Source organism: Nicotiana tomentosiformis, chromosome 2 (assembly GCF_000390325.3).
Source record: "Nicotiana tomentosiformis chromosome 2, ASM39032v3, whole genome shotgun sequence".
NCBI classification, from domain to species: Eukaryota; Viridiplantae; Streptophyta; class Magnoliopsida; order Solanales; family Solanaceae; genus Nicotiana; species Nicotiana tomentosiformis.
Window position 1 is genome coordinate 194,774,663 of NC_090813.1, and position 23,026 is coordinate 194,797,688.

The following is a 23,026-nucleotide window of genomic DNA, read 5'->3' on the forward strand; positions in this document are numbered from 1 at the left end:
TGTAATTAGAAAAAATAATTATCTTGAATTAACTAAAAAAGATATAATTAATTTATAATTATAGAATAAATTAATTTGTTCTTGTGAATCGAACTTTTAGGGTATGGGTTGAATTTCTTTAGTTTAGTTAGTTTATGTTTAAACTCGTAGGATATGAATTGAAATTTTAGTTTTTAGGATTTGTTCTTGTGAATTGAACTTTTAGGATATGATTTGAACTTTTAAGATATGAATTGGACCTTTTGGATATGAATTGAACTTTTAGGATATAAATTGGTGTAATTAGAAAAAAATAATTATCTTGAATTAACTAAAAAAGATATAATTAATTTATAATTGTAGAATAAATTAATTTATTCTTGTTTTATTTGTATAGATGGAACATCGTACTTGGATGTACAATAGAAGTTATCCTAATCGGCGGGGATTGCGGGAGGATTTTGTAGAAGGGGTTGATGACTTTATTAGACATGCAATGTCACTTCCACCATACCAAAGTGAAGGAGTAATTAGGTGCCCTTGTGTCAGGTGCGATTGTATGAAGTTTAAAAAATCAGAGGAAGTTAAGCTTCATCTTTATAGGAAGGGGTTTATAGAGAATTACTTTGTGTGGACTAATCATGGAGAGATCGATGGTAGCCGTGGGATATTTCATAACATGGTTGTTGGTGAAAGTAGTAGGTCGGTGGAGAATACAAATCTTGATTCTAGAATTCAGGATATGGTTGCAGATGCTTTTGGGGGTGAGCCCAATGAAAATGTTGAACAAACTCCTAATGATGACGCAAAACATTTTTATGAACAGTTAGAGGAAGCTAGTCGTCCACTACGTGAAGGAAGTCCGCACTCTGAGCTGTCTGTTGCAGTTAGATTACTAAGTATCAAATCTAGTTGGAATATTTCTCAAGCAACCATGGACTGTTTCATTGACCTTATGAGTGAACTAGTTGACCCTAATATCAACTTACCTGGTGATTTCTATAAGGCGAAGAGATTGGTTTCTAAGTTAGGACTTTCGTCAATGAGAATTGATTGTTGTGAAGATGGTTGCATGTTATATTATAAAGATGATGCAACTTTAGACAGTTGTAAATTTTGCGAAAAGCCTCGTTTCAAGAGGCTTTCCAGCGGGAATATGGTCGCTGTCAAGGCAATGCATTATTTACCTCTTATACCTAGGTTAAAGAGGTTATATGCGTCGATGAGTTCTGCTCCTCATATGAGATGGTATTTTGAAAATAGAAGACCACCTGGTGTTATGTGTCATCCTTCAGATGGAGAAGCTTGGAAGCACTTTGATAGGACATATCCAGATTTTGATAGTGAACCAAGGAACATTCGGTTAGGTCTGTGTGCCGATGGCTTCACGCCTTTTTCTATATCTGCGACACCATATTCATGTTGGCCTGTCTTTCTTACACCTTATAATCTACCACCTGAGTTGTGTATGACTAGTCCATATATATTCTTAAATTGTATTATCCCCGGTCCACGTAATCCGAAAAGTTTGATTGATGTATATTTGCAACCTTTGATTGATGAGCTAAAACAATTGTGGTATGATGGTGTTGAAACATATGACATATCAACCAAGCAGAATTTTAATATGCGTGCTAATTTAATGTGGACTATTAATGAATTTTCCTGCGTATGGAATGTTGTCTGGGTGGATGACTGCTGGAAAGCTAGCTTGTCCTTACTGCATGGAAAATAGTAAAGCGTTCACTTTGAAACATGGCCGAAAGCAATCATGGTTTGATTGTCACCGTCAATTCTTGCCTGATGATCATGAGTTTAGAAGGATGAAAAATGCATTCAAAAAGAATAAAGTGGAATATGATTCTCCACCTCCGATACTTTCAGGTGAGGAAATTTGGGAGAGGGTCCAGAACTTCAGTAAAGTTACTGAGGCTCCACCTTATAGATTCCCCGGATATGGTGTTAATCATAATTGGACGAAACAGAGTATATTTTGGGAGTTGCCTTATTGGAAGGATAATCTTCTCCGACACAACCTTGATGTCATGCATATTGAGAAGAATTATTTTGATAATTTGTTCAACACAGTGATGGATGTTAAAGGTAAGACAAAAGATAACCCGAAGGCTAGAATGGACTTACAAGAATATTGCAGGCGGCCTGAATTATACTTGCAGACAGCAAACAATGGTAAGGTGTTCAAGCCCAAAGCAAGTTACACATTCACTTTGGAGGAAAGACGACAAATTTGTGATTGGGTTACGAAATTAAAGATGCCTGAGGGTTATGCGTCGAATCTTGGAAAAAAAGTAGATATGGAGGTAGGGAAGTTGAGCCATTTGAAAAGTCATGACTGCCATGTTTTCATGGAGACCTTAGTGCCTATTGCATTTTGTGGTTTGCCTGAAAGAATCTGGAAACCCATTACAGAGATTAGTTTGTTTTTCAAAGACTTGTATTCTACCACATTAAGGGAAGAAAACCTACTTCGGATAGACCAGAACATCCCTGTAATTTCTAGTAAGATGGAAAAAATATTCCCATGTGGTTTCTTTGATGTGATGGAACACCTTCCAATACACCTTGTACACGAGGCACGACTTGGAGGGCCTGTTCAATGCAGATGGATGTATCCCTTTGAGAGGTAATATTATAAGTTTGATGTACTATTCTATTTTATTTGAATGTTATTGGCTAACATGAGATTATGTAGGACAATTGGCAAATGCAAACAATTTGTTAAGCAGAGGAATAAGATTGAAGGATCTATATGCGAAGCCTATCTTGCAAAGGAAACTGCACATTTTTGTTCTTATTATTTTGAGAGTAACGTGCCATGTTCTAGGAATAGGCCCAATAGGCACACGGTCGAATGTGTGAATGATCCATTATATCCACCAATGTCCATATTCAATCAACCAGGCCGATGTTCTAAGGATGTTAGAAAGAGAAGTTTGAGTGATATGGAGTACAAGTCAGCTACACTTCATGTGTTGCTAAATTGTCCCGAAGTTGTACCATTTCTCAAGTAAGTATTGATTTATTAGTTATCAAAATGTAAAATTTACTGTGACTACATATTGATGCAACTACTAAAAATATTTGATATGTCACAGTCACTTCGTGGGTCAATTTGGCTATGATGCTGTATATACGAGATTTGATACGTGGTTCAAACAGTTTGTAAGTGTATATATATATATATATATATATATATATATATATATATATATATATACACACACACACACATATGTAGTGAATGTATAAAAATTGATTCATAAGTTGTGCTAACTTATGACTTTTTTTAACTCTATGTAGGTAAATAATCCAAATAATGGTGTAAATCAATTTTTGAAAGATATATCTTGGGGACCTGGGCTTCAGGTCACAACAATGTCTAAGTACGTAGTGAATGGTTATAAGTTTCATACAGAGGATTGCTCTAAAAATAAAAATAGCAACAACAGCGGGGTGTGGGTTCTAGGTGGTGATGGCAACCAAGTTGGAGATATTGATTATTATGGTGTGGTCAAAGAAATATTACAACTAGAATATACAGGTTGGCCATATAAGAAATTGATACTCTTTAGATGCAAGTGGTTTGACCCAAATCCAACAAGAGGTACAAGAGTACACAACCAATACAACATAATTGAGGTTAATCATACGAGGGAGTATGATCGCTATGATCCTTTCATAATTGCACATAACATTAGGCAAGTGTATTATGCTCCTTATCCATTGCGGCGGAATAAGTCCGATTAGTGGGTTGTAATAAAAACTAAGCCTGTAGGTAGGGTGGAAGTCGAGAATGTGTTAGATGTTGCATATCAAAACGATATCTCCAATATTCACCAAATAGTGGACGATCAGTTAGAAAATGATTTGGAACATCCTGAACGCATATTGGAAGAAGTTGATATAAATGAAGTAACAATTATAGAAAATGAGGACGAGGAATCAACTGATGAAGCTCAAACAAGTGAGGACGAAGAATTCTCGGACGAGGAACAATACGTCGATGAGGATTAAAAAGTTGGTTTTTTAAAGCCACTCTCGTTTTATAGCTAGTTTCTTATATGTTTCAATCTAAATGTGTATTATATTATGCAGATGGCAGGCAAGGGTCAAGGTAACAATGACCCTACTAGTTCTCGGGGTCGAGAAAAGGGTAGGAAGGGAAAGAGGAGGGTAGAAAATAATACTCCCTCTTGTCCACCTTTTTCAGAGATGCCTATGTCTTATCCTCCACCACACGGCTATACTGAGCTGCCACAGCATCACGAGCCGTACACCTTCATTCAGACACCCAGTCTTCCATCACAGGGCCACAGGACTATACGTCCGACATACAGTCCAGCTGCCTCACAGCCATCTGCATCACATCCACATGGATCACATCCCTACATATCACAGCCACATGGATCGCATCCACCCATGTCACAGCCACTCGGGTCACAGCCACTCGGGTCACAGCCATCGGTATCACATCCACTTGGGTCGCATCCAGCTATGTCGCAGTCACAGGGATCGCAACCATCTTCATCATCGACTCCATCTATTGCAGGCCTTCGCCTGGGAGGCATTAGCTCTGACCCGCCTACACCGTCTTCACATGCATCTGATACACATGTTTTGGATGGTGATGACGAGGTAGTACATTATGATCGATATGGCAGGATCATCATAGTCCCTGAGGGTGATGGGTAAGTGTTATTCATTATTTTTGCGTCTATTGATTTGTAATATTTTTACTAAGATATTAATGTGTTTTTATTGTTAAATTGCAGGTTCAGACCGGGTAATAAAACTACGAGGATAATCACCAATGCCATCAGAAAGCTTTATGATGGCCCTTATGCGACTTGGACTGATTGCCCATTCTCACTGAAGGAGCAAATTTTCAATCAATTTAAGGTATAAATGTTCTTTTAAACAGTTTAATAATTTATATTTATGATGTTTCCATCTAATATTTAACTTTTGAAATACAGAGCAAGTGTGTATGGGAAGACCGCTATAGCGCGGAAGTGGCTACAAATTTTCATCATAAAGCTCGCAAGAGATTGGCGGATGCTTTCTCGGATGCTAGAAAGAAGAACAAGAGGCCTGGCTGGTTACTTGAGAATTTGTGGAATGATTTGCAAAGGCAATGGCTTACCGCAGAGTTCTTAGAGAGGAGCGAAAAAGGAAAGAAAGCTCGCGCATCCGAGAAGGGAGGCTCCTTGCACACTGGAGGTGCGATCAGCCTAGGGACAATAAAAAGAAGATTGGTACGTAATTGCTTAAATTATTTTACTTTTCTAAGTATATCTATTCTGTTTATTAACTAAATTAATTTATTTTCAGGAAAAGAAGTATGGGCGTCCAATGAGTCATGATGAGCTATTCAAGGAGACACATGTTGTGAAGAAGAAGAAAGAGGGGGATCAAGATAGGTGGGTCGAGGACTGGGCCTCGACTGCATATGTAAGCTTTCAATTTTATTTAAGTATTATAATTTACTTTTATAAGCAACTTGAAATACGGATTTAATTTAAAATAATATAGGGTCGCTACCAAAGTAACGTGGAGGAATTCATCCGTAGTCATCCAGCTGGTGAATCGGGTGAGCCAACCCAACCTTCGGACGAGAATGCTGAAAGAATATGGTTGGAGTCAGTTGGCGGTCCAAAATGGGAAAAGGTATACGGGCTTCCTACTAAAAACTTTCATCGCTATAAGTGTGGAATGCGAGGAATAGGGACTTCCTCACATGGCGAGCAACTTAATAGGGAGAGCCTCTCCGCTATGCGGGAGACAGTGACAAAGCTCACATCAGAGCTAGAAGCGGCCAAGGAAAGAGAAAGGCTTAGAGATGCTCAATTCCTTGGCATGCAAGCTCAGATCAGAACTCTCCTATCTAGTGGAGCTTTTCCGTTGCCCCGATCTCGTGAGTCATCTCCAGAGGGTCGACCTCCACGTGATCGTTCCTCCCGCCCTGCTCGTGATCGTTCCTCCCGTTCTCCTCGTGATCGTGCTTCCCGTCCTCCACAAGACCGTTCTCTATATCGTCTTGTAGATGAAAGTTCATCAGACGGTGATGATGATGTTGTACAAAACACCCCTTGACTTTTATATACTTTGAACTAGACAAATAGAACCAGTTTTGAACTAGTTGTAATTAGTTTTAACTTGGTTTTGGATTTTTATGTTCAATTGAACTTTAATTTGTTAGTTTTAAAGTATTTATTGAATGTTTTGGTTGTTGTTGTTGTGTTGTTGTTGTTGTTGTTGTTGTGTTGTTGTTGTTGTTGTTGTTGTTGTGTTTTTGTTGTTGTTGTTGTTGTGTTGTTGTTGTTGTTGTTGTTGTGTTGTTGTTGTTGTTGTTGTTGTTGTTGTTGTGTTGTTGTATTGGTATGCTGGCAGGTGGTTTAGCTGCCAAAACAGGCATTTTATGCCAAAATTAATCCCAGAAAAATCGACCAACGTTGGTCGGTTTTTAATAAAAAAAAATAAATTATTCCAAAATACCTACCAAAGTTGGTCGGTTAATGAACGTTGAATTCCCAGAATTCAAGACTACCGTCCAACTTTGGTCGGTATTTTGCTTGCATTGTTGAGATTATCGACCATAGTTGGTCGGTAATGTTTAATTTTAATTAGTTTTAAAAAATATATATTTTCAATTATCGACCAAAGTTGGTCGGTTTTTTTTAATTTTAATAATTAATAAAAAAAATATAATTTAGTTAAACCGACCAACTTTGGTCGGTAAAATTAAATTAATAAAATATGTTTCCGACCAAAGTTGGTCGGTAAGTAATTAAACTTGTCAGATGGTCGTTTTTATATACCGACCAAAGTTGGTCGGTAATTACCGACCAACTTTGGTCGGTAAGCCATTCCGACCATCAAAACACCGTCCACACCGTAATGGTCGCGTTTTGGTCGGTAATTTGCCATAACCGACCAACGTTGGTCGGTATTTTTGGTCGGTTTTTAGCGAATTTCTAGTAGTGTCCATTTTTGTCATCATCAATCTTCTTCTCAACAGTAGAAATGTCATCGACTCCATTTTTGTCATCATTTTTGAGCTTTTCTTTTCTTTTGTGCTTCTGCTTTTCCTGAATCTTGCCAATGTAGACATATGAGTCATCCCAGCCCCAGATTCCTCTGTTCCAAAAGTGGATTAGATATTTTACAAGAAAATGGCTCTTTAAAAGTCGAACAAATGTAACACAGTTTTCTTGCGAATGAATTGTTCTTATATAGATCTAATGTTTGTACAAGTCTTCATGAGGTAATGGTCTAAAAAAACAATTTATGTTCATAACTTAATGTGGAAATGTATTCACCACTTAGGTTGTTGTGGTGTATCAGGAACTTCTCCTCATAGTTTTCTCCTCCAAATATACCAATAGTATTGTCCGAGCTGTGATAAACATGAAATTACCAACATAATTACTGATCGAGGAGATACCAAACAATTGATAGAATAAAAAAACAGACAGTCAAAGTATCTCAAGAAAATTAAGCAGAAGAACAAAATTGATAGAGTGGTTTCATTTTTTATACTATGAAGACCTTTTCCTCTTAAAATTTCCTACAAAAACAACTTCACAAAAATATATATTTCTAAAAAACGTAACATTGGCAATATTCTTTTCATGCATTTTACTATCAAATGTTTGTTTTGAAAGTACTTACAGGATTTGAAGTAATTTCGATATCTGAATTTCACTGATTTTTATTTCACTGAATTATCTAATCATATGACATCACTCGATTCTGTCAAAATCATTAAAGCATTTCATGTATGTAGGAACGAAAGGGGCTTCATTAGTAGCACAAACCTTGTTGTTGCAAGAAAACTCCCAAAAGGTGAAAAGTAGGCGGAATGAATTGGACCACCATGTCTAATAGTTGTCAATGATTTTGGTTGATCTCTGCTAATACTTCTCAAGTCCCACACAGAGAAAGTCCTGTCTGCTGAGCTTGTAACTACAATATTAGGATCATCTGGCTTGCAATGTATCGTATTGATTCTCTCTTCGTGCAATTCCCATAATGACGATAGTGTGCTTGCCCTTACATCAAATATTTTTAGCGCTCCAACTTCGTCACCAAAATATAAACAGTTTATGTCCTCTACTCGATGACATATGGAATATATTGCATAAGTATCCTGATATACCTCTTCGAAAGCCTCCTTTTCAACATCCAGCAACATAATACGTTGATCATAACTTGAAGTAAATATCTGCAAGTATGTGTATAAGTTGTTGAATGTCAGACTAATTAACTAATATGATCAATAACCATATTATAGACATGAAGATGATGTGATATATGAAATAGCTCATATACAGTACATGAATAGCTTTTCGTTTTCATTGTCAGTTCTCACATATTTGGGGTTCTAGTTAGATTATTGTTACAAGAGTCATCACAAATTTTTAAAGTCCAAAAAGGAAGAAATTTAAAGAGGAAAACAATATCGAACTTTAAAGGTTTTACACCAAGCATTACTATGAAATTAAAACAGAAATTAGCTATGAAATTCATCACTTTGATAATCCGTCATTAATAGGATTAACAACTGATTCTTTAGTTTAGCAACATAATTTGTCGTCGCTAATTCTTTTTTTTTTTTTTTTTTTACTTTCCATTCCACTTCACTATTTTGATCAGCTAGCTAAGATAATGCAGCAACCGACTGCTTATGTATATATATCCGACAGACAATAGTACGAATCTTAATTAAGTACTAATAAAAATAGAAAAGCAAAAGAGTTATCACCTTCAACATGGAGAATGGCTCAATTAAAATTCCAGATATTTTGGACTGGTGAGGTTGATACAGATAAATTCCATTGTCCCCGTTCTCCTCTTCAAAATCCACATTCCATAGCCCCAAATAGCCAAGCTCATCGCCTACAAATATAACTTTCATATTATCTGCGGGAAGAAACTTCACATCTGAAATGGCCCCTTTCACCACTTGTGTTCTTCCGTTGGGGTTCAATTCTAACCTTTCAAGATCAACTTGCCGATCAGTAAGTGTTGTATCCAGTAGCGGATCATTTCTTTTCAAACTTCTTATTGTTTTAACCATACCATCGCACGAAAACTCCTCACACGTAGAAGACTTTTTCGATAATTTCCTTGCGTCAATTTTATCAATGAGGCCATCACTCAATTCTGGTGGCATTCCTTGACTTCTACGAGATATGCGGCGAATAATACTTGTCGCTTCAACTTCATCTCTACAGTCGAATTCATCATACACGTAAAATTAAAAATGATATGCATGTTTGTCTTCTGGTTCGGGGTAGTGAATAATTAAGAGTTTAATAGTACAACAATGTAAACAGTAGAGATTGATGTTAATTATTTTTGAGAAAGAAAGAGATATATAGAACCTTTTGCTTCTTTGCCGCTTGGAAGCTGCTCTTTTGTTATCAGCCATTGTAGAAAAGGTCACTCAACAAAGAAAGGAGAGGATTGTTTAGTATACGCAATCCATGATGGCTGCTCTCATTTCATACGAATGGGAAAAAGGCTTAAAATTGTCTCTAGTGATAGACCATGAGTTCAACAGCCACCGAGTGTAACAGCCACTGATATCCTCGGAACTTTGCTCACCACATGGCTCTTCTATATGCATTACTGAAAATCTACAAATAGATATAAAGGCACATAAGGAAATGTTAACTAACTCACTTAGATTTTAAACACGTAACCAAGAGAGAGTTGTGAACCACATGAATCCATTTGCCATGATGGTGAACTTGAAGTCCTTTAAATGAAGTTACAAAGTCTAACGCCAAATAATCCACAGGTTCTCCATGCTTTGAACTATTTGAGCTTTGTAACTGACGCAACTTTGCTTTTACTTCTTGTATTTTCCATACATATAACTTTTTCACTAAATTCAAATCATAGGATAAAGGAAACATCCATGACCAGAATATGAAATTGTGCTAATTTACTAATAACATGAAATAAGTTTCAACAGTAATCGAGTCTAACCTCATTAGAATTGTCATATCTCATCCCAAGGTTTACCATTTTTAGCAGATTCAATCTTCAAAGTTAAGATATCCGTTCAACTTGCCATATCAGATCCTTATAAAAGACTTCTAGCAATGATTGAGCCATTCAATAATTAAGTTAAAAATATTTCGCTAACAATAACTAAACAAACCTTGGCATCAAAATCTCATTGTGTCAAATGTTCACAACTAATCTGACATGCATTCTTTTATCTCTTTCTATAGCTCCGCAATGTTTTCTTCAAGCAAAGAAATTTTGTGCTTAAGGATCTGCTTATCATACATAGAAACTCAATATTATGAAATGTTTGATAGTAGTTAAAGACCAATACTTTAAAAACAAAATAAGGAATAGGAAAGGTTGGAAGAGTAATAATTGAGACTTTTAAGCTTTCCAAACTGCAGAATATAAAAGGCTAGAGCAATAATTGAGTCTTCGAATCTATAGTAAGATAAATTGGAAAATAGGGGGAACAAAAGCCAAAGAATTAGATGAACGAGTGAGTTTAAATAAGCTGGATCCATTAATAAACAACAAAATTATTTTTTTTGGAAATTGCTAGGCACAACATTCTTCCAATAATCTTCGCCTTTTAGGTATCATTGGCATCTAAGCATTGATTGTTAAAGCTAACTGTATACGGTCAAAATCAAGTTTACCCTTCGTATAATTAATCAAGATTGGAATATGATGGACTGAGGTTCGTCATTATAATATCGAGTTGTGATGTGAAGTTGGGTTGTCGAGTTCGAGACCCAGAAACCGATCAATACCAAGCTCGAATCAATATCGGGCTCGAGATCCAAAGACTGATCAATGTCGAGCTCAAGCCAATATCGAGCTCAAGCCAATATCGAGCTCGAGATCTAGAGACCGGTCAATGTTGAGCTCAAGTCAATATCGGTATCGAGATCCAGAGACCGACCAATACCGAGACAGGCCAAGATGGAGATCGAGCCAAGGGACAAAAGACCGTTATAGTCGCATGTGGGGAGAGAATCTTGGCGTAAATCAAGGAAAAGTTGATTAATTAGTCTATTATGGGATCCTCACTATGTATTTTTAATGATATCCAAAATGAGATTCCCCTACTATATTAAGAGTGGTTATCATTTGTAAGAGTGGGGATTCATACACACATCCATTCTAATATATAGAAAACAGTGCTGATACTATCCTCCCTCTCTGGTTTTTGGTATTTCAGTTATATTGTTCTTCTACCAGTTTTTCTTCACCCAATTTGGAGGTGATTGAATTTGAGGGCTTAGGCTATCTAGTTCATTTGGTTTACATTTGTCTCCTTTATAACTAATTTCTGTATCCATTTATTTATCTTTCCCAATTCGTACCAATTTATACTACGTATCTTTTGAACTGCGTATAAATTCAACTCTATCCGTTTTTCGGGTAAACAGTTTGGCGCCTACCGTGGGTCAAGGATAATAGTGGTTATTTGGTACGAATCTATGTGAAATACACTATTTTACACTTGCCTTTGGAAGTGCCTTTGATTTCAGGTTAAAAACGACGAACTCTCAATTAATGGCCCTACCTATCGATAACGAAGCTGGCCTTCAAGATGAGAATAACAACATGACGCCCGGGGATGAAAGGCCACTCGTCTACCCCGTTAGAACTCGAGCCGTAGATCCAATTGACGTTAATTCACATGTGGACATTGAGGCGAACCAATGTTCCGACTCATAAAACAATATTCATGGTGGAACTCGATTTGCAGTTCGAAATACACAAAATGCTGGAGAAGACGGGATCAACCTGCGTATGATTTTCGAAATATTGCAAGCTCAACAAGTAGCGATAGCTCAGTTGTAGAGACAAACCCAGGCACCGAGCAGGATCGAGCCCGGTCCACCCCAAGAAGTCACCCACAAAACGGGGCCAGCTGTAGTGAGGTCGAATGAACAAGAATCGGGGACTAATCCCGAAATTATTAAGATGCTCGAGGAACTAACAAAACGAATAGAGTCAGGAGAAAGGAGGATTGAAGCAAACGACCAAAAGGTTGAAACCTATAACTCTAGGGTTGATCATATCCCGGGGGCACCACCAATATTGAAGGGCTTGGATTCCAAACAATTCGTGCAAAAGCCTTTTCCCTGGAGCGCGGCTCCAAAACCGATCCCCAAGAAGTTCCGCATGCCCGAAATTCCTAAATACAATGGAACGACTGGCCCCAACGAACATGTCACCTTTTACACATGTGCCATTAAAGGGAACGATCTAGAAGATGAAGAGATCGAATCCGTATTATTAAAGAAGTTCGGTGAAACCCTGTCAAACGAGCAATGATATGGTATCATAATTTACTGCCTAACTCTATCGATTCTTTTGCTATGCTTGTAGATTCTTTCGTAAAAGCACATACCGGAGCCATAAAGGTCAAACCAGAAAGTCGGATCTTTTTAAGGTAAGGCAAAAAGATAACGAAATGCTAAGAGAGTTCGTATCTCATTTCCAAATGGAACGAATGGATCTACCACCGGTCACGGACGATTGGGCCGTTCAAGCTTTAACCCAAGGACTAAACGAATGAAGCTCGATAGCTTCACGACGGTTGAAGCAGAACTTGATCGAGTACCCGGCTGTTACCTGGGCCGATGTACACAATCGATATCAATCAAAGATTAGAGTCGAATACGACCAGTTGGGCTCTGGGTCCATAATTAAAAGGGGCATCGACTGAGAATCGAGGTCGAACAAGGACCAATACCGGTCGTATAACGAAGATTGTAGGGGTGGCGAGTCGGGGCGCAACCCCGTACGAGGCGAAAGGAAAAGTGATCGAGGCTAAGGTTCTCGAGGGTTAATAAACAAGAGTATGTTCGACAGGCACACCAGACCTAAGGAAGCACCATAGTTATCAGAATATAACTTCAACATTGAAGCATCCGCCATCATAATGGCTATCGTACACATCAAAGATACTAAATGGCCTCGACCTCTGCAGTCCGATCCAGCCTAGAGAAATCCCAATCAAATGTACAAGTATCATGGCACTCATGGCCACAAAATGTAAGATTGCAGGCAGTTGAGAGAGGAGGTAGCCCGGTTATTCAATAAAGGGCACCTTCGAGAGTTTTTAAGTGACCGAGCCAAGAACCATTTCAAAAACAAAGAATTCAATAGATAAAACGAACAAGAAGAGCCACAACACATCATCCACATGATCATCGGAGGGATCGATACCCCCCACGGGTCGGTGCTTAAACACACTAAGATGTCGATCATAAGAGAGAAGCGATCTCGAACTCAGGACTACATACCTAAAGGAACCTTATCCTTTAGTGATGAAGACGCGGAAGGAATCATGCAGCCCCATAATGATGCACTGGTAATATCTGTACTTACGAATAAAACTCAAGTTAAGCGTGTGTTAATTGATCTAGGTAGCTCGGCCAACATCATTCGATCGAGGGTCGTAGAGCAACTCGGTCTATAAGACCAGGTCATGCCCACAACCCTGATACTAAACGGATTCAATATGGCATGTGAAACTACTAATGGCGAGATAATTCTGCTAGTTAATGTGGATGGGACCATCCAAGAAACGAAGTTCCACGTGATCGAAGGCGACATGAGATATAACGCCCTGTTTGGGAGCCATGGATCCACAACATGAAAGCGGTACCCTCGACCCTTCACCAAGTTCTAAAATACCCAACACCAGAGGGAATCAAAACAATCTACGAAGAGCAACCAGCTGCAAAAGAAATATTTGTCGTCGATTAAGTAATTTCGATATCATCACTCTTATCGACAAAGGGATCTAACTCTAAGGAAAAATGGGATACCAAATAGCAATCACAAATGCCAGCCTCGACCCAACTAGAGAAGCAGGAGACTGGCGAAGATGATGATTATGGGATCCCTCGATCCTTCATGGTCCCCGATGATTCCGACGCTACCAAATCAACGATCAAAGAACTGGAGCAAATCACACTAATCGAACATCTGCCCGAACAAAAGGTATACCTGGGCACGGGGTTAAGTCTCGAGCTCAGGAAAAATCTTGTTCATTTTCTTATAACTAACATGGACTGTTTCACTTGGTCCCATCTTGACATGACGGGATTCCACCGGGAATCACCACTCATAGACTAAGCTTGGATCTGAAATTCCATCCAGTAAAGCAAAAAAGAAGGCCCTAGTCCGAGGTCAAACATGTCTTCATCAAAGACGAGGTAACCAAACTTCTTAAAATAGGATCCATTCGAGAAGTAAAATACGCTGAATGGCTAGCAAACGTGGTGGTAGTCCCTAAGAAAGGAGACAAACTTAGAATGTGTATAGATTATAAAGATCTGAATAAAGCCTGCCCTAATGATTACTTTCATTTTCCTAATATCGATCGTATGATAGATTCCACGGCCGTCCACGAGACTCTCAGTTTTCTCGATGCCTACTCCGGGTACAACCAAATACAGATGAACCCGGAGGGCCAGGAAATGACCTCGTTTATCACTAAGTACGGTACTTACTGTTATAAACTAATGCCATTCGGTCTAAAGAATGCTGGTGCAACTTATCAATGCCTAGTAAACCGAATGTTTGAAAAACAAATAGGAAAATCAATGGAAGATTATATTGACGACATGTTAGTCAAGTCCCTACGAGCAGAGGACCAATTAAAGCATTTGCAGGAAACTTTCAACATACTGAGGGAGTACAATATGAAGCTCAACCCCGCAACATGTGCATTCGGGGTCGGCTCAGGCAAGTTTCTTGGTTTCATGGTGTCCAATTGAGGAATCGATATCAACCCCGATAAAATCAAAGCTATCGAGGACATCACGGTAGTAGATAATGTAAAGGCCGTGCAGAGGCTAATGGGACGGATAGCTGCCCTAGGACGATTCATTTCGAGGTCCTCAGATAGGAGCCACCGATTCTTCTCACTACTTCAGAAGAAGAACAACTTTGCATGGACTCCGGAATGCCAACAGGCTTTGGAGCAATTAAAGTAGTATTTATCAAGCCCTCTGTTGCTTCATACCCCAAAAATAGATGAACAACTTTACCTGTACTTAGATGTCTCGGAGATAGCGGTAAGTGGAGTTCTGGTTTGAGAAGAACGAGGTACACAATTCCCTATTTATTATGTCAGTTGTACCTTAGGCGAGGCCAAAACTAGATATCCACACTTAGAAAAATTAGCGCTTGCTTTAATAAGCGCCTCTAGGAAACTAAAACCATATTTCCAGTGTCATCCGATATGTGTTGTAACAGCTTATCCTTTTCGAAATATTTTGAACAAACCCGAGCCTTCGGGTCGATTGGCCAAATGGGCCATAGAAATTAGTGGGTACGATATTGAGTATCGACCCCAAACCACCATCAAATCTCAAATCTTGGCGGACTTCGTGGCTAACTTTACATTGGCCTTCGAACACAAGATTGAAAAAGAACTACTTATAAAATCGGGCGTCTCTTCGGGACGGTGAGGATGATGTTCTCAGACCATGATGTCCTGGGCCATGAAGTGTATGACAAGGGATTCACAGACCATGAAATTATGTCCTCGGGCCATGAGGATGGTGCCTTTGGACTATGACGCCTTTGAATAATGATGTGCAATTTTGAGAAATTCTCAGGCCATGGAATGATGTCTCCCGATTATGAGGATGATGCCTTTGGACTATGACGCCTTTGGACAAAATGGCAATGTTTCAGCCTATGAAATGCACAGATAGGATGCTTGGGCATATACGAAGATGAGACAAGACAAGGCTTAGTCTTGTATAAGATGAGGGCAAGGCTTAGCCCTAGGTGAACAGAGGATAGTACGAGGTTTTAGATAGCGTAGTGGAGATAGTATTTAATCTTATGCAAGGAAAATGCAATGCTTAGCCTTATGCCAAAAAAGGGGGGACCAATGCTTAGTTTCGTGCGGAGAAAGGCTATACTTGGCCCTATGCAATTGGGGAGACAATGCTTAGCCTTATGCGAGAAGAGAAGACAATGCTTAGTCTCATGCAGGAAAGGCAATGCTTAGCCTTATGCGATTAGGGAGGCAATGCTTAGCCTCATGCGATAAGAGGAGACAAAGCTTAGTCTCATACAAGAAAGAGGAGACAATGCTTAGTCTCATGCAGAAAAGGCAGTTCTTAGCCTTATGCAATTAAGGAGGCAACGTTTAGCCTTATGCAAGAAAGGTAGTGCTTAGCCTTATGCAAGAAGATGAGACAATGCTTAATCTCATGGAGACAATATTTAGTCTCATGCGATTAGGGGAGACAATGCTTAGTCTCATGGAATTAGGGAGGCAATGCTTAGCCTCATGCAAGAAGATGAGACAACGCTTAGTCTCATGCAGGAAAGGCAGTGCTTAGCCTCATGCAATTAGGGAGGCAATGCTTAGCCTTATGCAAGAAGAAGAGACAATGCTTAGTCTCATGCAGGGAAAGGCAGTGCTTAGCCTTATGCAATTAGGGAGGCAATACTTAGCCTCATAAAAGAAGAAGAGACAATTCTTAGTCTCATGCGGGGAAAGGCAGTGCTTAGCCTTATGCAATTAGGGAGGCAATTCTTAGCCTCATGCAAGAAAAAGAGACAATGCTTAGTATCATGCGAAGAAAGGTAATGCTTAGCCTTATGCAATTAGGGAGGCAATGCTTAGCCTCATACAAGAAGAGGAGGTAGAGCTTAACCTTATGCAAATGATCAGAAGGCAATGAGAAAGTAAAATATTTCTTAGCTGGAGGTGTCTGCGCTAGGTAATTTGTCGCCATGAAGGTAGTGACTTGATGTATCTGCGAATAATGTTGTTTTATCGTGCCTGCATCCAAAAAAATCGTAAATTTTGTGAGGGAAAGGTTGGTTCGTGATTTTATCTTCTTGCTCGACCTTTGCTCCTGTCTTGGGATCCCATTTAAGTTACCCTAGGCAACATCTGGCTGTCATAGAAACAAAATTTTCGAAAAATATGCAATGTATTTGATAAATATAGTTATTTGAAATATAGTAGTATGCGACATTAAATAATTTAGATGAACAGGTAACTGTGACACATTTTAGAGACATTGCGACCTCCTTGCATTAGAATTTTAAGGGTCCCAGAATTTTGCGACCTCCCCTCAAAATTCTGCCCCAGTTTAAATGCATACTTCTGACAATACTTTTGGTTGTTCTGCATATGAAGAAGTTGGCTGAACTTGCGATCTTGCCCCAGTTTCTGATCGTGGGAAAAATGAAGATTTTATTAAGATGTGACCAAACACACAGGGCTGCCTATGTATCCCCTCTTAAACAGGAATCAGGTCAAGCGTAGTTCAGTTACATCAAGTGAAGACATGTAAATAATTCGAAACATAGTATCTCTTTACTGCATCCGAGTTGATAGGTTTTGGCCAAATCTCTCCCTTTGCCAAGTATTCTTTGATATCGTGGAACCAAGGATTCCCGTCATTTTCTTCTTCAACATGAGCACAATAAGCCGGTTATTTAAGAATTCCTATTAGGATAGGATCGATGAAGTTCTTGTCTGGGTGTTGTATCATGGAAGACAAAGTGGTCAATGCATCTGCGAACTCATTTTGAATCCTCAGAACATGTTTAAACTCTATCTTCGTGAACCTCTTGATCAGCTCTTGTACACAGTATAGATATGGTAATATTTTGGTGTTCTTGGTAGCCCATTCTCCAAAAACCTGATGCACCAAAAGATCGGAATCTCCAATCACCAGCAACTCCTGAACATTCATGTCAATGGCCAACCTGAGTCCCAAGATGTAAGCCTCATATTCTGCCATATTGTTGGTACATGGAAACCTGAGTTTTGCAGACAACAGATAGTGTTGGCCAGTTTCTGATACTAAGACAGATGCGATACCCACTCCTTTGAAGTTTGTAGCTCCGTCGAAGAACATTCTCCAACCATCATATGCTTCGGTGATATCTTCTCCTACGAATGACACCTCTTCGTCGGGAAAATATGTTTTCAATGGTTCGTATTCTCCATCCACAGGATTTTCTGCCAAATGATCTACCAATGCTTGCCCTTTTATCGCCTTCTGAGTTACATAGATGATGTCGAATTCACTCTGGAATATCTATCGTTTTGCTAACTTTCCCGTAGGCATGGGTTTCTAGAAGATGTATTTCAGCGGATCCATCCTTGATATGAGATATGTGGTGTATGCACAGAAATAATGCCTCAACTTTTGATCTATCCATGTTAAAGCGTAGCAGGTACGCTCCAGCAAAGAGTACCGGGCTTCGTAAGGTGTGAATTTCTTGCTCAAATAATATATTGCCTGCTTCTTTCTTCCAGTTTCATCATGTTGTCCCAAAATGCAACCGAAAGCTCCATCAAGTACAGACAAATAAACCAGCAGTGGTCTTCCTAGCTCTGGTGGGACCAGAACGAGCGGTTTGGATAAATACTTCTAGATGTTATTGAAGGCTTTCGGACATTCTTCAGTCCAGCTTGTTGCAGCATCTTTTTTTAGCATTTTGAAGATCGACTCATAAATCACGGTTGATTGTGTTATGAAACGGCTGATGTAGTTGAGACACCCTAAGAAACTCATCACATCTTTCTTATTCTTCGGCGGTTGCAAGTCCTGGATAGCTTTGATCTTTAACGGGTCCAATCCAATCCCTCGACGACTGACGATGAATCCTACCAATTTTCTGGTAAGGACTCTGAAGGCACACTTTGCAGGAATCAATTTTAGATTGTACCTTCGAAGTTGATCAAAGAATTTCCTCAAGTCTGCTATATGATTTGTGCTTCTTCTGGATTTGATGATGATGCCATCCACGTATACCTCTATTTCTTTGTGTATCATGTCATGGAAAATGGTTTTCATGACTCTCATGTAAGTGGCTCCAGCATTCTTCAAACCAAACGACATCATTTTATTGCAGTATATTCCCTATGGTGTGATAAAGGTTTTCTTTTCGGTATCCTCTTCATCCATCCAGATCTGATGATACCCCGCGAAGCAATCCACGAAGGACTGGAGTTCATGCTTGGCACAATTATCAATCAGTATGTGTATATTGGGAAATGGGAAATCATCTTTGGGACTCGCCCTGTTTAAATCTCGGTAATCAACACACACTCTGACTTTCCCATCTTTCTTCGGAACCGAAACAATGTTGGCCAATCAAGTTGGATATTCAATCACTCTGAGAACCTTGGCTTTGATTTGCTTGGTGACCTCCTCTTTTATCTTCAAACTCATATCCGGCTTGAATTTTCCGAGCTTCTATTTTACCGGTGGACACATGGGATTGGTAGGTAGCTTGTAAGCCACTATGGATGTGCTCAAACCAGTCATATCATCGTAGGACCATGCAAAGATATCTGCATACTCTTTTTGGAATCAGGCATATTCTTCCTTCTCTGATGGTGATAGGTGAATGCTTATACATGTTTCCTTGACCATTTCGGAGTACCCTAAGTTAACTGTCTCAGTCTCATCTAAATTAACTTAGACTTGTTTTCAAAGTTTTCCACTTCTCTGACAATTTCCTCAGGTATTATATCATCTTCCAGATCCTCTGACACTATCCTTATGTTGCGTTGTCTCATTACATGTCACAGACGTAGTTTCATCGAGATAGGTAATAATAATGTTGTAGAGAGAAAATGTAAAGAATAATAATAAATACTAAAAATAACAATGCGTTAAATAAATCTTGAAAACGTCAAACAAGTACGGCTCGATGACTCGAGCAATTATTTCAAAACAAAATACGTCCAAAATAAAATACTAAAAATGTCTTAGATGCTCATAAAATTGCTTTAAAAATAATTGATGCTAATTGCTAGGCTACCCAGGAACTCGACGGGCCCGAGATGGTGCAACAGTCCAATTCTTGAGAACAACTCCTTTTTCAACGGTCTGAATAGTAAGGTATTCCTCCTCCTCAACTATCGCGCTGCATTCCATGTTTTCGTCATCCAGAAACAACTTCCTTATGCCATCTAAGGCTTCATCTTCCTCAGACTCCCATATCATATCAGCTTGATGAAATATCTGGTGCAAATGCGGTACTGGTTGTTCCAGTGGATAATAAGGACTGCGCCATGGTTTGCGACCAATCCTGGAACTCTTGCCAAGTATATTCATACCCAAGTCCGAAAGTTGTACCATGATGCTTCGACTGTACCGGTTTGGTGATCCCTTGAAGGTTCTTGCCGAGACCCTTGCTAGGTTCATACCCTGTCCATAGCAGTATTCTTTCTATCTTGTTGCTCCACCATTTTTCCTTTTCAATTGCATTGACGCGCTCAATGCGATGGTATGTTTCTCCACCTAACTTCTTCCTATTCTCGATGACCGGAATAATCTGATTGGTGTAAATCGGATTACTTTCGTCTCCGTAGATGATCACCTCCTGGTGGTTCCATTCAAACTTCACGGCCTGATGCAGAGTATAGGCCACTGCCCCAGCGGCATGTATCCATGGTCGTCCCAACAATAGATTGTAGGTAGTAGATATGTTCAGCACTTGAAACTCAACATCAAACTAGGTTGGGCCCATCTGTAGACTGAGGTTGATTTCTCTGATTGTTGCTCTTTGAGATCCATCAAACGCCTTTACATTCATGCTTCCTGCTCGTATCTCGTGCAGGACTTTACCCAATATCTTCATAGTGGTCAGTGGACATATATTGAGACTCGACCCCCATCTATCAGGACCCTAGCAATGAATTTATCTTTAAATTGCACTGTGATATATAGTGCCATGTTGTGACTTAGTCCTTTTTGTGGCAGCTCGTCATCATGAAAGGTGATTTTGTGGCTTTCCAGTACCTGCCGAACCATATTGGCCACTTCTCCACTAGTGATGTTGGTGGCTATATAGGCTTCACTCAGCACCTTTATCAGGGCATTCTTGTGTGTCTCATAGTTTTGTAGCAGTGACAAGATAGATATCTGAGCGGGAGTTTTGTTCAAATGGTCAACCACAAAGTATTCTCTTGCTTGCACTTTTCTCCAAAGGTCATCAAGGCCAGTCTCAATGACAGGCGGCTTAGATGTAGCTTTTTTGTTTGTCCCTCCCAAGTGCTCGGGTGTATAAACCCTACCAGTTCTAGTCATGCCTCGTGTTGCACCTGTTTCTTCTATTTTCGCTTTTCCTTTCCTTATTGCTTCCGCAACATAATCCCATGATATAATATCAGACTTATAATATGGTGTAGGTGCTACTATCACGGTGAAGGGTGTGGTCTCCTTGACTTCAATCGGCGCTAGTGCGGCTACCTCAACTTTGATCGGTGCCTGGGTTTGTACCACGATAGGCGTGGGAGTGACTGGGGATGTTTTAGGATCACCCCCGTCCCGAATGAGTCTAATTGACCCTTCTGGATCCCATTCTTCATCGGTCTCTATCACATTTACTCCCTCACCTCTATGATCCGGAAGAGGATTGTTATGAACATTGGGTGCAACCTCTTTTGCCTGTATGACTTTAGTATCAATTAATATCTGAATCTTGTCCTTCAGAGTGCGACACTCATCAATGGGATGACCTTTCATGCTTGAGTGATAGGCACATGTCTTGTTTGGATTAATCCACTGAGAAGAGTTTTCCATAGCAACAGCAAGAATGGGAGTAACGTAACTGGCAGCCTTCAGTCTCTCGTATAGTTGGTCTATGGGTTCAGCAATCGGAGTGTATTGTCTAGGTGTTCTACGGTTGAAATTTGGTCTTGGTTTTTGGTAATTTTGGCGGGCTGGTGGTGGTGAGTGGTAATATGTGGGTTTGGTGTTATAAGTGTGGTAGGTGGCAGCGGGTTGTTGGTATATGGGGAGTGAAGGCTGGTATGTGGGTGGAGGTGTTTGGTGTGTGAGGGGAGACTTCGGACCTTGGGCTACCATTACTGCACCCACTTCTTTCTTCTTGGAGATACCTTTTGATTGCAAAGCTTTATTTGTGGCCTGGAGTGCTTCGAAATTTGTCACTATTCCACTCTTAATCCCTTCTTCTATTCTTTCTCCCAACTTTATGATGTCAAAGAATTTATGGTTTTCAATAACCATCAGCCTTTCGTAGTATTGCGGGTCTTGAGCTCTGACGAAGAACTTATTCATTTGTTCTTCTTCAAGTGCCAGCCTTACTTTCGCAGCTTTAGATCTCCACTGAGTAGCATACTCGCGGAAGGTTTTCGTTGGTTTCTTCTTGAGATTTTGAATGTAGAAAATGTTTGGTGCATTTTCTATATTGAACCTAAATCTATCCATGAAATCTGACGCCATGCTCACCCAATTAACCCATTTCTTCGAGTTTTGACTGATGTACCAAGACAAAGCATCTCCTGTGAGGCTTCTCATGAACAACTTCATACAGATTCGTTCATCTTTTCCCACTCCTACAAGTTTGTCATAATATGTCCTTAGATGTACCTACGGATCACCAGTTTCATCGAACATTTCGAACTTGGGAGGTTTGTAACCCTTCGGCAGTTCCACCTCTGGTTAAATGCATAAGTCCTCATAATTCAAACCTTCAATGCCCTTACCATCTTCGACGCTCTGAACTCTGTTGATTCTGGTTTATATAGGGTTTGTTGTGGGGTGTAGGGTAAAGTTTCCACATATATGGGATTGCTTTGGTGAACTTCGGGAATCTAGGCATAAGGATGGTCATTCGTTGAGTTTTGGGAATCAAGAGTAGGTTGTGTCGCATTCTGGGGACCGTGATAAATGGTGGTTTGCGGGTATTGAGTTGGATAATGGTGGTGGCTTTGAGGAGTAGGTACTAGTGGAGGGTTGTGGTTCTGAGGAGTTGTGGTGTATTGATGTGGTGCGGGAGGATTCGGCGGTGGATTTTGGTTCTGCGTGTTTTGGGGTAGTGCCGGGTTTTGGGCATTTGGATTTTGTTGGTTGATATCAGGGACGTTTAGGGTGAGGGAAATATTTTCCAAGTTTCGTACTTGCTCAAGTTCTCCTTATAGCTCCAAGATTTTCTGTTCCAGGCATAAGACCAATTTGTTTTGTGCCGGAATAGTTCCGCCATCTGAAGTTTCAAC

The 23,026-nt window shown here is 39.6% G+C and overlaps 3 protein-coding genes across 3 annotated transcripts; all 3 read right to left on the minus strand.

The window, feature by feature from the left end:
• Positions 1-7,241: 7,241 nt before the first annotated feature.
• Positions 7,242-9,256, minus strand: LOC104111836 (DNA damage-binding protein CMR1-like). Its single transcript, XM_009621625.2, has 3 exons — positions 8,765-9,256; positions 7,818-8,224; positions 7,242-7,396 (listed from the first exon to the last, which is right to left on the minus strand). The coding sequence occupies exons 1-3, from the start codon at positions 9,173-9,175 to the stop codon at positions 7,273-7,275; spliced, it is 942 nt and encodes a 313-aa protein (XP_009619920.2). The 5' UTR covers positions 9,176-9,256; the 3' UTR covers positions 7,242-7,272.
• An 8,221-nt stretch (positions 9,257-17,477) lies between these two features.
• Positions 17,478-17,906, minus strand: LOC138906338 (uncharacterized). Its single transcript, XM_070194877.1, has one exon. The coding sequence runs from the start codon at positions 17,904-17,906 to the stop codon at positions 17,478-17,480; it is 429 nt and encodes a 142-aa protein (XP_070050978.1).
• Positions 17,907-20,520: 2,614 nt separating this feature from the next.
• Positions 20,521-22,253, minus strand: LOC138906339 (uncharacterized). Its single transcript, XM_070194878.1, has 2 exons — positions 20,808-22,253; positions 20,521-20,694 (listed from the first exon to the last, which is right to left on the minus strand). Exons 1-2 carry the CDS (start codon positions 22,251-22,253, stop codon positions 20,521-20,523), a joined length of 1,620 nt encoding a protein of 539 aa, XP_070050979.1.
• Between the last annotated feature and the right edge of the window lie 773 nt (positions 22,254-23,026).